At 44.1% G+C, this 13,577-nt stretch overlaps 1 protein-coding gene across 1 annotated transcript in view; it reads left to right on the forward strand.

Moving 5' to 3' along the window:
* Positions 1–13,577, forward strand: part of CDH4 (cadherin 4) — a 1,048,908-nt gene that overhangs the window by 893,395 nt on the left and 141,936 nt on the right. Inside the window, exon 5 of the mRNA XM_073582496.1 lies at positions 8,595–8,750. Within this exon, the coding sequence (XP_073438597.1) occupies positions 8,595–8,750 (156 nt within the window). The remainder of the gene's footprint in view (positions 1–8,594; positions 8,751–13,577) is intronic.

The raw sequence follows: 13,577 nt of genomic DNA on the forward strand, positions 1-13,577 counted from the left end.
ATGCGGCGTGGCTCCGTACACCTTGTACACGCGCGGCTCCGCTCTGTACACCTCATACACACGGGGCTCTGCTCCGTACACCTCGTACACGTGCGGCTCCGCTCCGTACACCTTGTACATATGTGGCTCTGCTACGTACATGTCATACACACACAGCTCTGCTCCGTACACCTCGTACACATGTGGCTGTGCTTCGTACACCTCGTACACACATGGCTCTGCTACATCCACACTGTAAACCTCTCCAGACCCCACACAGAAACTTTACCTCATCCAGCATGACAACCAGCGCAGCAGACCAGACTCCTGCAGAGTGCAGACAGACATGGAGGCAGAGCCCCTGATCATGTGACCCCTGACTCCTCCCCTCTCACAGGTCCTGTGCGCACAGAACACACACAGCCCAGCCTCATAAACACGGAGGGCCCTGATCATGTGACCCCATGGCTCCTCCCCTCTCACAGGTCCTCTGCGCACAGACAGAACACACACAGCCCAGCCACATCATTGCAGGCTGCGGTGCGTCTATCTGGGATGGTGAGCATGGCGTCAGTGGATGGGGGGCGTGGCGGCTCAGTGCAATGCGGGAAAAATACCATCCCGGGCAGGACGCGGGAGAGGGGTATCAAAAATGCGGGAATCGGGATGCTTGGGAGCTATGACCACCTTGGTTGTTGCACCTGCATTACCAATCATATGCTGTATGTCTAGATTTCCAAATAAACAAGTCTGGACTTCACAATCCCTGGTGTGTATCATCTCTCCGGACGCTGAACAGCAACAATGGTCCTGTCTGCTCTGCATTGAGGAAACGGTAGGAATCTCTCCCAGCCCCAATCAACTACACCTCTATTTGCCTCATGTGGGGACAGAACACTATATAATATTATAATATAATTGCAATATATTAAGAGGATAAATACTTTGATGGGAGGAGGGCTTCTTTAAAGTCTATGGCCAGTATGGAAGTAGTTAAAGAGTTATTTTAGTTAAGCCAAGGTATCAACATCTAGATCGGTGGTGGTTTGGCTGATGGAGTTCTCACCGGTCACATGCAAGTAAGGGATGGAAACAGCTGAGTATAGACTAATCTATCCCAGTATAATAGAGAGGCAATTGTGCATGCGAGCGATCACGCCATTCAATCTCTTTGATACTTCTGGAAATATTCACACTCTCATAGACTGTGAATGGAGCTGCATGCACGACCATCGCTCTTTTCCAACATTTTCTGCCTTCAGACCCCACTGATCTAATGGTTATCATATATCCTATGGGTAGGAAATGACTTTACGTTAATGACCCTGGAAATTGTCAGTGTAAATTATCTCTTTTATATTGCCTGTTGGTGTGTTGTTGGCAGATGACATGGCACCATCCAGCTGTCACGTGAAAAGTTCCTCGTTCCGAATCCCCTTAAACATTTCTAAACTTCACTTACTCTACAACAAGACTTTGAACAACACAAGCGCAGAAGAGTGAAATTTCTTTCATCCATTTTAATTAGGAATTATTAATATAAAATGAACCCACATTAAAACTAAATGAAACCTATTTAAATAAGTTCCTGCTGTTTTTGAAGCTGCAAATCCTTGATTCGTGTCTTTTTTAACATCATACAAAACTCAATAGAGGCGCAGCTGCTACATCAAACGGTTAAATGCTCGCATCCTTACACTCTCCTGCCCTGTGATGTGTCACTTTCACAAGTGTGTGCTGGAGAATGGGCTTCCTTGTCACACAGTACGCCAGCTTAGAAATGCCAGGGAGCGCCACTATTTAAATCCGGTGGCAGAATATAATGAGCCGGAGTTTGTACAGCGCTTCCAGCTGCCGGAGAAGTCAAAGAAGGTCGAAAACAGCGAAAATGTCAGCGGCGAGCAACATCACCTTGGAGCTTCTGTGCAGAACATACCAGCCTTTTGCTAAAATATCAATTCCCAGTCATGGTATCTTGCTGATGGAGAGATCTTGAAGGACAACTTAACAACCCTTTAATAACCGGGGAATTTTTCATATTTACCCTTTTGTACTTTTTTGTTTTTTTTTCTACTCTTCTCTCGACGGCGCCATGCGAGGTTGTGTTTCTTGCGTCACACGCTGTAGTTTTGAATGACCCCATGCGTTTTATTATACAATGTCCTTAAAATTGGGGGAAAAAAAATCAAAGTGGGATGAAACGGTGATCAAAATTATAATTCCACCTTGATTTTTGGCTTTTTCTTTTTACAATATTCATTGTGGGGTTAAAATGGAAACAGGATTGCCGAAACAGGAAAAAAAAAGGGGGCTTAATCGCAGAGCTTTCAACCACACATGGAAAATCCCCAGGAAAAGTCAAAGGAACTTACATTTTGTGATTGACACAAGACCACTCACATGACAGATAGAGCCTCTAGAGCGTTGGGTCGGCCTGCAGCTTCCACACCGGTCGCCCTTCGTACGGACGCCACGTCCAGAAAAGAAAAGAGGAGCGCCGGCCGACACTTCTTCTGAGCATACAGTGTTATTTCACTTACTTCGCTGGGAGGGGATCCACCGTTGTAATCCTAATCCTGGTAACACATCTAAGCTCCGATTGAGACCTTCTCTGTTGCGGGTACCTTTTGTGAAACATAGGCTTCCTTTTTTGCGTAGTGTGACATTTTTTTATTCATACTGCTTTGGAGTAGAAATGACATTTTGATTGCTTTTTATTCTATTTTTAGAGAGGTGGTGTGATAAAAATAACCCAAATGTTAGCATTTCCATTTTGCTTTTCACTGTAAGATGTTTACCATACGGATAATTATATTTGTGTTTTAATAGATGCGGCGATGCCAAATATGTTTAATTTTTCCCATTATTTTGAACTGGGGAAAAAGGGTGTGAATTGAAACATATCTTTTTTACATTATTTTTTAGTCCCCTTAGGGGACTTGAACCTGTGATCATTGATCGCTTATCCTATATACTGCAATACAACAAGGTATTGCTGTATATCGGAAAAGTCGTGGTCACCTATAGTGCTCAGCCTGCTGTTGGGTTGTATAGGAGCACGTAGAGGGCAACTTTGGTCTTATGTGTACCCTCTGTGGCCATGGTGATCCAAGGTAACTTATGCATCTGAAACCTCTCCATTTTTAATAACGCTGTCAGAGATTGGCAGCGGCATTTACATGGTTAAAGGGAATCCATCAGCGGGCTTTTGCTATGTAATCTAAGAGTACCATGATTTAAGAACAGAGAGACTGGTTCCAGCTGTGTTTTGTTGTTTCAATAGATTCAGTGTTTTATCTTTTATCAGCAGGAAATTATCAGTAGAGGACCAACTTCCTTGTGCCTCCTAGTCCAACCACATCAGTGTATACATACACAGTGTACACAGAAAGCTGCCAATCGGTGGTGAGGGCGGGGTTATAGAAAGATCAACACCTGCGCGCTGCTAGATATGCAGCAGAGAAAGCTGTGACTCCATCATAGCTGCTGCACCTAGCAAAATAAGTGATACTTTGCTGGAATCAGAATCTCCGTCCCTACATTTCAGATTGCATAGCAAAAGCCAGATGACAGGTTCCCTTTAAACAGCCACAGGTCTAGCTCTGCTCCGGCTGCTGCTGTTAGATACAGATGCTGACTCTATGTAATAGAATCAGCATCTACGTCATTTGGAGAGAGCTCAAATTCAAACAAAATCAGCCGTCAACTGCGGGGAGAGATGAGCGCTCTGCGTCAGAGCCCACATCAAAGTCAGGGACGTGACCTTTGACATAAATATACGTCAAAGGTCATGAAGGGGTTAAAATTTGTATTGGTTAACTTTTATTCCTTTCTTGGGAAGGTGGGTGAAAAATAAAATAATACTTATACAATATTTATGGTGGGTTTTATTGTACTTAAAAGGGTATACTCCTCTCCAAGATTCTATCCCAAAATGTAGTAGGTGGAATTATAATAATATTAGACAATACCTCCAATTATAAATGTAGTTTAGTTCCTCTGTTAAGCCATGTGGCTTACCCCATGTACAGGGCATTGCAGTTGCTTATATATCCATGGTTACAACCACTAATAACTAACTGGCACTATATGAATGGTCGTAACCATGGATACCTAAGCTACTGCAATGCCTTGCACATGGGGTTAGCAACATTGCAAATCAGAAGAACTATACTACATTTCTAATTGGAGGTATTTGCTAATATTATTATTATTACACCTGGTACATATTGGGACAGGATCCTGGAGATGGGAATACCCCTTTAATGTTATTGTGCTGGCAGCAACATTATCTATTGCTCATTACTAGATCACTGTTAATAGAGAGCTACCTTTCATGGTGTTTTAGGTGATGATAGCCCTGCTTTGGCTTGTGGCTGTACAGTGACTTGACATAACCCAAGTTGTCAATTTCCACGATAAATAATTAGCTTCCTTAGCAACTTTTTCTGGTTTGTAAAAGTTTGAGAACTCTTTCATGGAAGAATACTTTGTATTATAAAAACTGCAAAGTGCTAAAGACGAGCGCCGATCCAAGGTCACCAGCAAATCAGATAAGCTTCAGGGGCTCGCTGCCATATAAAACCTTTATCTTTTGACTGTAAGACAGTCTTAATGTGTACGAGACCAATGTCTGCCATATATAGGCATCCCTAATAGGGACATGTCCACCAAGCAAATGACTAATGTTCTTATTACCTCGTGCACCAGGTATGGAACTTTTATATGGTTTTAATAAGAAACCTTCATTAATCTATGTTCCTGTGAAGAGATAGCTGCAGAACCAAGCCGTTATTTAAGGTTGTCACACATGTGTTCTTTGCATTATGGGTTCAATTATCTTTCTTCTCCAGTAATGACCCATGCTTGCTGAGTCTGTCCATTCTTGAGACAGATGGTTCCCTCCGTGCTATGACCTTCAGGTCCTGAGAGTGAGAGGTCCACTAGGAATCGATGCGAGAGCTCAGAAATGATAGCTGAGATCACAAGAGAACAAGACTATTATGAAAGAGAAGCAGAGGACTCGCTGTGATTAACCGGTGAATGTGCTCATTATCTTCCAGGAGATGTCAGGGAAATGAAGGCAGATGGAATCTACGTCTGACAAAGTGACCTTCCATATATATATATACACACACACACACACCTGTATATATATAAGTACTTGTAATTATTTTCTATCTCTTCTCTGTCACACACATACGGAAACAACCCTACTTTCATCAATCCCTGGAGCAGATGTTTGGACCCACCACCAAGCCAACGATGACACACGTGACTAGGATGTTTTCACACAATATAGAATAATAATAGCCAACATATTCGGCAGCACTTTACATTACAGAAGGGGCTTGTACAGATAAGAAAGTCAAAACAGAGTAACACATAATTCATCAGATACCAAGAATGGTGAAGGCGCTGCATGCAAGCTTACAATATATGAGGAAATAGGGGAGACACGAAGGGTAAATGGTAAAAAAGGGCTTGTCATGTATGGTTCAGACATCAATATAATAAGCCAGAACATGTACAGTACAGGAACAGAGGGCTATTAGGTGCATGGATTTTGTGTAGACAGATGCTACGAGGGACCAGATCTGGAAGAAAATTTTGTAAGGGCAAAACAGGAATAGTTACATAAGTGAGGAGAGGCGCTGGGTCAGTCTAACTAAACTGCATTTTCGGTCACCCTTAAAACTGTGGATTTTGGGAATTAATCGAATTGTCGATACTAGTGCTTTCCAGAGAATAGGCGCAGCTGGTGAGAAGTCTTGGAGATGGGAGTGGGAGGTTCAGATTATTGAGGAGGTTAGTCTTAGGTCATTAGCAGAATGGAGGGAATCGGTAAACTGATAGACAGAAATAAGGTAGGAGAGGCTGAACCATGGGTGAGAGTGATAAGTTTATATTGGACCCTGTACTGACTGGAACAGGGTAGAGATATAGAATACATGCAATATAATAATGGACCAACCACTTACAGTGGGGAAAATTTTTTTTACTCAGCCACCAATTGTGCAAGTTCGCCCACTTAAAAAGATGAGAGAGGCCTGTAATTGACATCATAGGTAGACCACAAATATGAGAGTCAAAATTGAGGAAACAAATCCAGAAAATCACCTTGTCTGATTTGGCAAGATTTATTTTGCAAATTATGGTGGAAAATAAGTATTTGGTCACTAACAGAAGTTCATCTCAATATTTTGTTATATATCCTTTGTTGGCAATGACAGAGGTCAAGAGTTTTCTGTAAGTCTTCACAAGGTTGGCACACACTGTTGGTGGTATGTTGGCCCAGTTCTCCATGCAAATCTCATCTGGAGCAATGATGTTTTGGACCTGTCGCTGGGCAACACGGACTTTCAAATCCCTCCAAAGGTTTTCTATGGGGTTGAGATCTGAAGACTGGCTAGGCCATTCCAGGACCTTCATATGCTTCTTAGGAAGCCACTCCTTCATTGCCCTGGTGGTGTGCTTGGGATTATTATCATGCTGAAAGACCCATCCACGTTTCATCTTCAGTGCTCTTGCTGATGGAAGGAGGTTTGCACTTAAAATCTCACGATACATGGCCCTATTCACTCTTTCATGTACACGGATCAGTCGTCCTGGTCCCTTTGCAGAGAAACAGCCCCAAAGCATGATGTTGCCACCCCCATGCTTTACAGTAGGTATGGTGTTTTTTGGATGCAACTCAGCATTCTGTCTCCTCCAAACACGATGAGTTTTGTTTATACCAAACAGTTCTACTTTGGTTTCCTCAGACCATATGACATTCTCCCAATACTCTACTGGATAATCCAAATGCTTTCTAGCAAACTTCAGACGGGCCCAGACATGTACTGGCTTAAGCAGGGGGACACATCTGGCACTGCAGGATCTGAGTCCCTGTCGGCATAGTGTGTTACTGATGGTAGCCTTTGTTATGGTGGTCTGTTGTAAACTCTCTCGATCTGACTTCTGAGTCAGGGCTCCCTCTGGTGGTTACTGCGGGTAGTGGAGCTGGCCGAAGTCTGCCACCTGACGACGATGATTGGAAGTCAGGGGTTACTGACTGGAGTTTTTAAGTGAGCAGGCTTCCCTCAGTTGCTGCTGGTGATTTGTTTCTTCCTGTGCATTTTGAGGTCTGCTGTCTCCTGCCTGATCCTGCATTTTTCAGTTGTTCATTTGCTAATCCTTTGCATCTGATCTGGTTTTGTCTTTTTCTGCTTTCCGCTTTAATGTGAGGGTTCAGCGTGCTCCCTGCTGGGGCTGTGCTGGACCCCGCTCCATATATTACAGCTTTTGTCAGTTTGTTCAGTCCCCTGTTATATTAGTCTCTTTTGCTTTGCTGCCAGTTCACACCAGAATGCTGATATAGTGGGGGAGAGGTCCTGAGACATCAGTGTTTTTTGTACATCAGACGTGTTGGATTTTTTAGGGTTTTTGTATGATTGCAGACAGTGTCTTTCCTGTCCTATCCTGTCTAGACAGTTTGGGCCCCATCATTTGCTCAGTCTATTTTCTGCCTGTGTTTGTGCCTCATCTTGTCTCACCGACACTATGTGTTTGGGGGCTATCTATTCCTTTGGGGTTCTACTCCGGGGCAGTTTAGCTTTCACCTTTCTTGCTTTAGGCTTAGTTAGCTCTCCGGCTGTGCCGAGGCATCTAGGGCATCGTAGGTACGCCCCACGGCTACTGCTAGTTGTGTTGTTAGGATTAGGGGTCTGCAATCCACTAAGTCACCAACCTTTCTGGTTTTCTGATGGCCTAGCCTATTCCTGCCATCCTCCTTGGTGACCAATTCATAACAGTGGTCCCAGCTCTATGCACGTCATTCACTAGGTCCCCCCATGTGGTTCTGGGATTTTTGCTCACCGTTCTTGTGATCATTTCGACCCTACGGGTTGCCATCTTGTGTGGAGCCCCAGATCGAGGGAGATTATCAGTGGTCTTGATTGTCTTTCATTTTCTTATTATTGCTCCCACAGTTGATTTCATCACACCAAGCTGCTTGCCTATTGCAGATTCAGTCTTCCCAGCCTGGTGCAGGGCTACAATTTTGATTCTGGTGTCCTTCGACAGCTCTTTGGTCTTCACCATGGTGGAGTTTGGAGTGTGATATTTGAGGTTGTGGACAGGTGTCTTTTATACTGTTAACAAGTTCAAACAGGCGCCATTACTACAGGTAATGAGTGGAGGACAGAGGAGCCTCTTAAAGAAGTAGTTATAGGTCTGTGAGAGCCAGAAATCTTGCATGCTTTTAGGTGACTAAATACTTATTTTCCACCATAATTTGCAAAATCTTGCCAAATCAGAAAAGGTGATTTTCTTTATTTGCTTTCTCAATTTTGACTATCATAGTTGTGGTCTACCGATGATGTAAATTACAGGCCTCTCTCATCTTTTTAAGTGGGAGAACTTGCACAATTGGTGGCTGACTAAATACTTTTTTTCCCCACTGTATATAATGAGACACATTGACTGCACACGTATCCTCAGGGTAAATTTTATGTAATTTTACCTTTTTATATTATTCATTACATGACGAGACATATAGTTGAAGCAACCTGATACAAGACTTAAGAATGCTCATTCATTTCACAAGCCACATTTTTCTCTTGTATGTATTTCAGATCCGTTCGGACAAGGACAGAGAGAGTATGATTCGTTACAGCATTACCGGTGTTGGAGCTGATCAGCCCCCAATGGAAATCTTTAGCATAGACCCTATCTCTGGTCGAATGTATGTAACAAGACCGCTGGACAGAGAGGAGAGGTCTTCATATCATGTGAGTATACACACAGTAACTCCATTGTGTAATGTAATCCTGTATCTGCCAGCTTCATACATTTATAGATGGTCTACCAGGCATCATATAAGTTAGCCTAAGGAGCACTCCTCTAAACACATACTATATCCTATTCTATATTTACCCTGTTTTTCCGAAAATAAAGCAGCGTCTTATATTAATTTTTGCCCCAAAAGATGCATTAGGGCTTATTTTCAGGGGATGTCTCATTTCTCCATGATCAACAATCTACATTTATTAATACCAGTATGGTATACTTCTTGTTTATCTGTTTACATTCGACACTGTACTTTAAAAGATGGTGGATAGACCCTTCACCATGAAAAGCAGATACACTCACTTGAATTCACGAGACCCAAAACAGTAAATGTTGCCAAGTGCTAGGCTCTCACACAGACAGTGTAGTTCTGCTTCCGGTACCCAGGGGTAACCATCCGATACACTTGGCTACAGTGGAACATGGAAGACAGAAGCTGGAATGCCAAGGGAACCAGACAGCGTGTATTCTGGGGAGATCTCAAGCGAGCAGTTCATGCTAGACAGCCCAGTAATTTACAGGAACTGGAGGCTTTTGCCAAGAAGAGTGGGCAGCTTTACTATCTGAGAAAATAAAGAACCTCATCCACAACTACCACAAAAGACTTCAAGCTGTCATTGATGTTAGAAGGGGCAATACACGGTGTTAAGAAATGGGGTATGTGAAGTTTTGATCAGGGTCATTTGGATGTTTTGGGTTGTCATTATGATTTAAAAAGAGAAAACACAGTAGTTGGACAATAAATGGCTTACCCAACCACTAACCACGAGTGGAGAAAAAGTTTTGGTGTTATCATTCATAGTTTCTGAAGAAAGGCCGGGGTATGTTTACCTGGAGCAGAGCTGTGTATATACAGTATATATATATATATATATATATATACTGTATATATACAGTGGGGCAAAAAAGTATTTAGTCAGTCAGCAATAGTGCAAGTTCCACCACTTAAAAAGATGAGAGGCATCTGTAATTTACATCATAGGTAGACCTCAACTATGGGAGACAAACTGAGAAAAAAAATCCAGAAAATCACATTGTCTGGTTTTTTTTCATTTTATTTGCATATTATGGTGGAAAATAAGTATTTGGTCAGAAACAAGCAATCAAGATTTCTGGCTCTCACAGACCTGTAACTTCTTCTTTAAGAGTCTCCTCTTTCCTCCACTCATTACCTGTAGTAATGGAACCTGTTTAAACTTGTAATCAGTATAAAAAGACACCTGTGCACACCCTCAAACAGTCTGACTCCAAACTCTACTATGGTGAAGACCAAAGAGCTGTCAAAGGACACCAGAAACAAAATTGTAGCCCTGCACCAGGCTGGGAAGACTGAATCTGCAATAGCCAACCAGCTTGGAGTGAAGAAATCAACTGTGGGAGCAATAATTAGAAAATGGAAGACATACAAGACCACTGATAATCTCCCTCGATCTGGTGCTCCATGCAAAATCCCACCCCGTGGGGTCAGAATGATCACAAGAACGGTGAGCAAAAATCCCAGAACCACGCGGGGGGACCTAGTGAATGAACTGCAGAGAGCTGGGACCAATGTAACAAGGCCTACCATAAGTAACACACTACGCCACCATGGACTCAGATCCTGCAGTGCCAGACGTGTCCCACTGCTTAAGCCTGTACATGTCCGGGCCCGTCTGAAGTTTGCTAGAGAGCATTTGGATGATCCAGAGGAGTTTTGGGAGAATGTCCTATGGTCTGATGAAACCAAACTGGAACTGTTTGGTAGAAACACAACTTGTCATGTTTGGAGGAAAAAGAATACTGAGTTGCATCCATCAAACACCATACCTACTGTAAAGCATGGTGGTGGAAACATCATGCTTTGGGGCTGTTTCTCTGCAAAGGGGCCAGGACGACTGATCCGGGTACATGAAAGAATGAATGGGGCCATGTATCGTGAGATTTTGAGTGCAAACCTCCTTCCATCAGCAAGGGCATTGATGATGAAATGTGGCTGGGTCTTTCAACATGACAATGATCCAAAGCACACCGCCAGGGCAACGAAGGAGTGGCTTCGTAAGAAGCATTTCAAGGTCCTGGAGTGGCCTAGCCAGTCTCCAGATCTCAACCCTATAGAAAACCTTTGGAGGGAGTTGAAAGTCCGTGTTGCCAAGCGAAAAGCCAAAAACATCACTGCTCTAGAGGAGATCTGCATGGAGGAATGGGCCAACATACCAACAACAGTGTGTGGCAACCTTGTGAAGACTTACAGAAAACGTTTGACCTCTGTCATTGCCAACAAAGGATATATCACAAAGTATTGAGATGAAATTTTGTTTCTGACCAAATACTTATTTTCCACCATAATATGCAAATAAAATGGAAAAAAAAACAGACAATGTGATTTTCTGGATTTTTTTTCTCAGTTTGTCTCCCATAGTTGAGGTCTACCTATGATGTAAATTACAGACGCCTCTCATCTTTTTAAGTGGTGGAACTTGCACTATTGCTGACTGACTAAATACTTTTTTGCCCCACTGTACATATATGTGTATATATATATTTACAGATATACAGGGTGGGCCATTTATATGGATACACCTAAATAAAATGGTAATGGTTGGTGATATCAACTTCCTGTTTGTGGCACATTAGTATATGGGAGGGGGGAGACTTTTCAAGATAGGTGGTGACCATGGTGGCCATTTTGAGGTCGGCCTTTTTGGATACAACTTTATTTTTTACAATGGGAAGAGGGTCATGTGACACATCAAACTTAGATCAGGTAGCATAAGGGTTAAACAAATGGGAGGGGCCACAGAGCAGAGCAGCACAGAGTAGGGAGGTATGGGAGGGGCACTTCCTGATTATAGCCAGAGCCCTGGCAGCCTTACCCAGGTCAGACTGTGTGACAAGCAGTGGAGTAGACAGTTACTGGCTGTGGGGATAAAGTTGCAACGGCAGTAAGGGCACCAAGTGGAGACTAGTGCAGCCGGCCACCAGCTCTACAGGACCATCCCCAGGAAGGATCTGAGGTCTATGACCGGGGCAGAAACAGCGAAGATGGCATCCCCAGCACCATTCCCAATTGGAACTGGACGAGGGGCTGACAGGGAGCTGGTGACGTCGGCAGCTTGGATGGGACACGAATTGTCCAAGGAGACGGCATGGATTGCCAGGAGGAAAGCGAGAGAGATCACAGAAATAGTAGAGTCTGCCAGGAAGGCAGGATAATCGCAGGATATGTGGCTCTGTGTGAGTTGTGCTGCCAAGGTGATGAGTGCCCTTTTGATAAGTAAAGTTGAACAGTTTGAAAAAGACTGTGACTCCAAGGTGTTTTGTGGAATTTGGAAACATGGAGCCGGAGTGACAGAACTGGAAGGAACTCTGACAGTAACCGTAAGTGTTCTGCTTTGCACGCTGCATGTACAGCAGAAGGGACATTGTAATTCATCTGTGGGGCACCAGGGTGTGGGAACCATACAGCTCGTTGCCACGACTACCACCCTGGCCGCCTTACATACTCATAATCAAACTTTGAGTAGATGGATTTTGATGTGTTGTTGGTTTAGGGGATGTGTGAGACTGACTCGTGATGCTCTCACAGACAACCAGCCATGATTGCAAGGAATATTCATAACGTGTTTGAAGCTACTTTAGAAGGTCTGGGAAATGTGCATAAGCACACCCTCAGGGAGAGATAAATACTATGCCTCTTAGAAGAGAGCAGCCAGCTCCGAAATTACCACATTCACAAATAATAGTTTTTCATATGGAATCTGCAGCTGTGTTGTTTGTGCTTGGACAGGAATCAAACAGGCTTGTGTCTGCAGAACTGCGGCCGGCACAAATCATCGGAAAATTACACTTTATTGTTACACAATTAGGAGCAAGGATGGGGGACACTAATGAATCTTGCCCTGTGCTTAGCAGCTTAGATGAGGGTGGCATCAAGAGGCACCTTGCCTGTGCTCAGTGCAGGCTCAAAGGGCCACTGTGTAGTAGGGTGACCGACTGGGGGTTGGTCCTCTTACCGCCGTGAACAGACTGAAACAGAGACAGAAGTGCGTCCAACAGGTCCTCTTTATTGGCCGTCCTCTTGACGACCGCAGCAACATACAGCAGCAGCTAGACACTCTCCGCACACAGGCCCGGGTACCTTCGCTTCCTTCTTACTTCTGTATGACGGCCCTCGCGGCTCTTTCACTGCAGCTGCCCTAGGCCTACCACTACAGCGCTTCGCCTGCCCGAGTCCATCCGTCTGGTGGTACCCCCAGGCTCTCTGTCTGCGGCTTCTCTTGTCTCTCCGTCTGTGGCTTCTCTTGTCAGGGCCACCCCCCCCGACTGTCTCAGATATCAGTCCCTTCTGGAGCCTCAACACTGTGCTTCTCTTCCTCAGGTTTACTCTTCTCCTCAGTTCCTCTCCCTGGACTGAACACTTCTAGAACTCTCTACCTGCTTTTTATCCTCCTCCTTGAGGATTCCTCCCAGAGTTCTGGTAACCCCGCCCCCCATGACGGTGCGGTTTCATAGCCATAAGCTGGTGTTAAGTCCATTTCTCACAACTCTCTCTACTCCCATCTTGTGGCCAAACTGTAATGTTGCACCCATCTCCACTATTTCAGCTGTCTCCCATCTATAAATGCAACAGTCCACCTAAAGCACACTACACCTTTACCTTCCCACTGCAGACAGGTCCGTACGTCAGTCCACCTCCCCTACAACTGCACCCAATGATACAAGCTGATGGTGGACACACTAGCTTATTCTCTCCTAACGCATACTCAAATAACAAGGGCGTCATGCCTGAT

The sequence above is a fragment of the Dendrobates tinctorius genome, unplaced genomic scaffold, assembly GCF_039654945.1.
Source record: "Dendrobates tinctorius isolate UK_male_01 unplaced genomic scaffold, ASM3965494v1 ptg000071l, whole genome shotgun sequence".
Taxonomy (NCBI): Eukaryota; Metazoa; Chordata; class Amphibia; order Anura; family Dendrobatidae; genus Dendrobates; species Dendrobates tinctorius.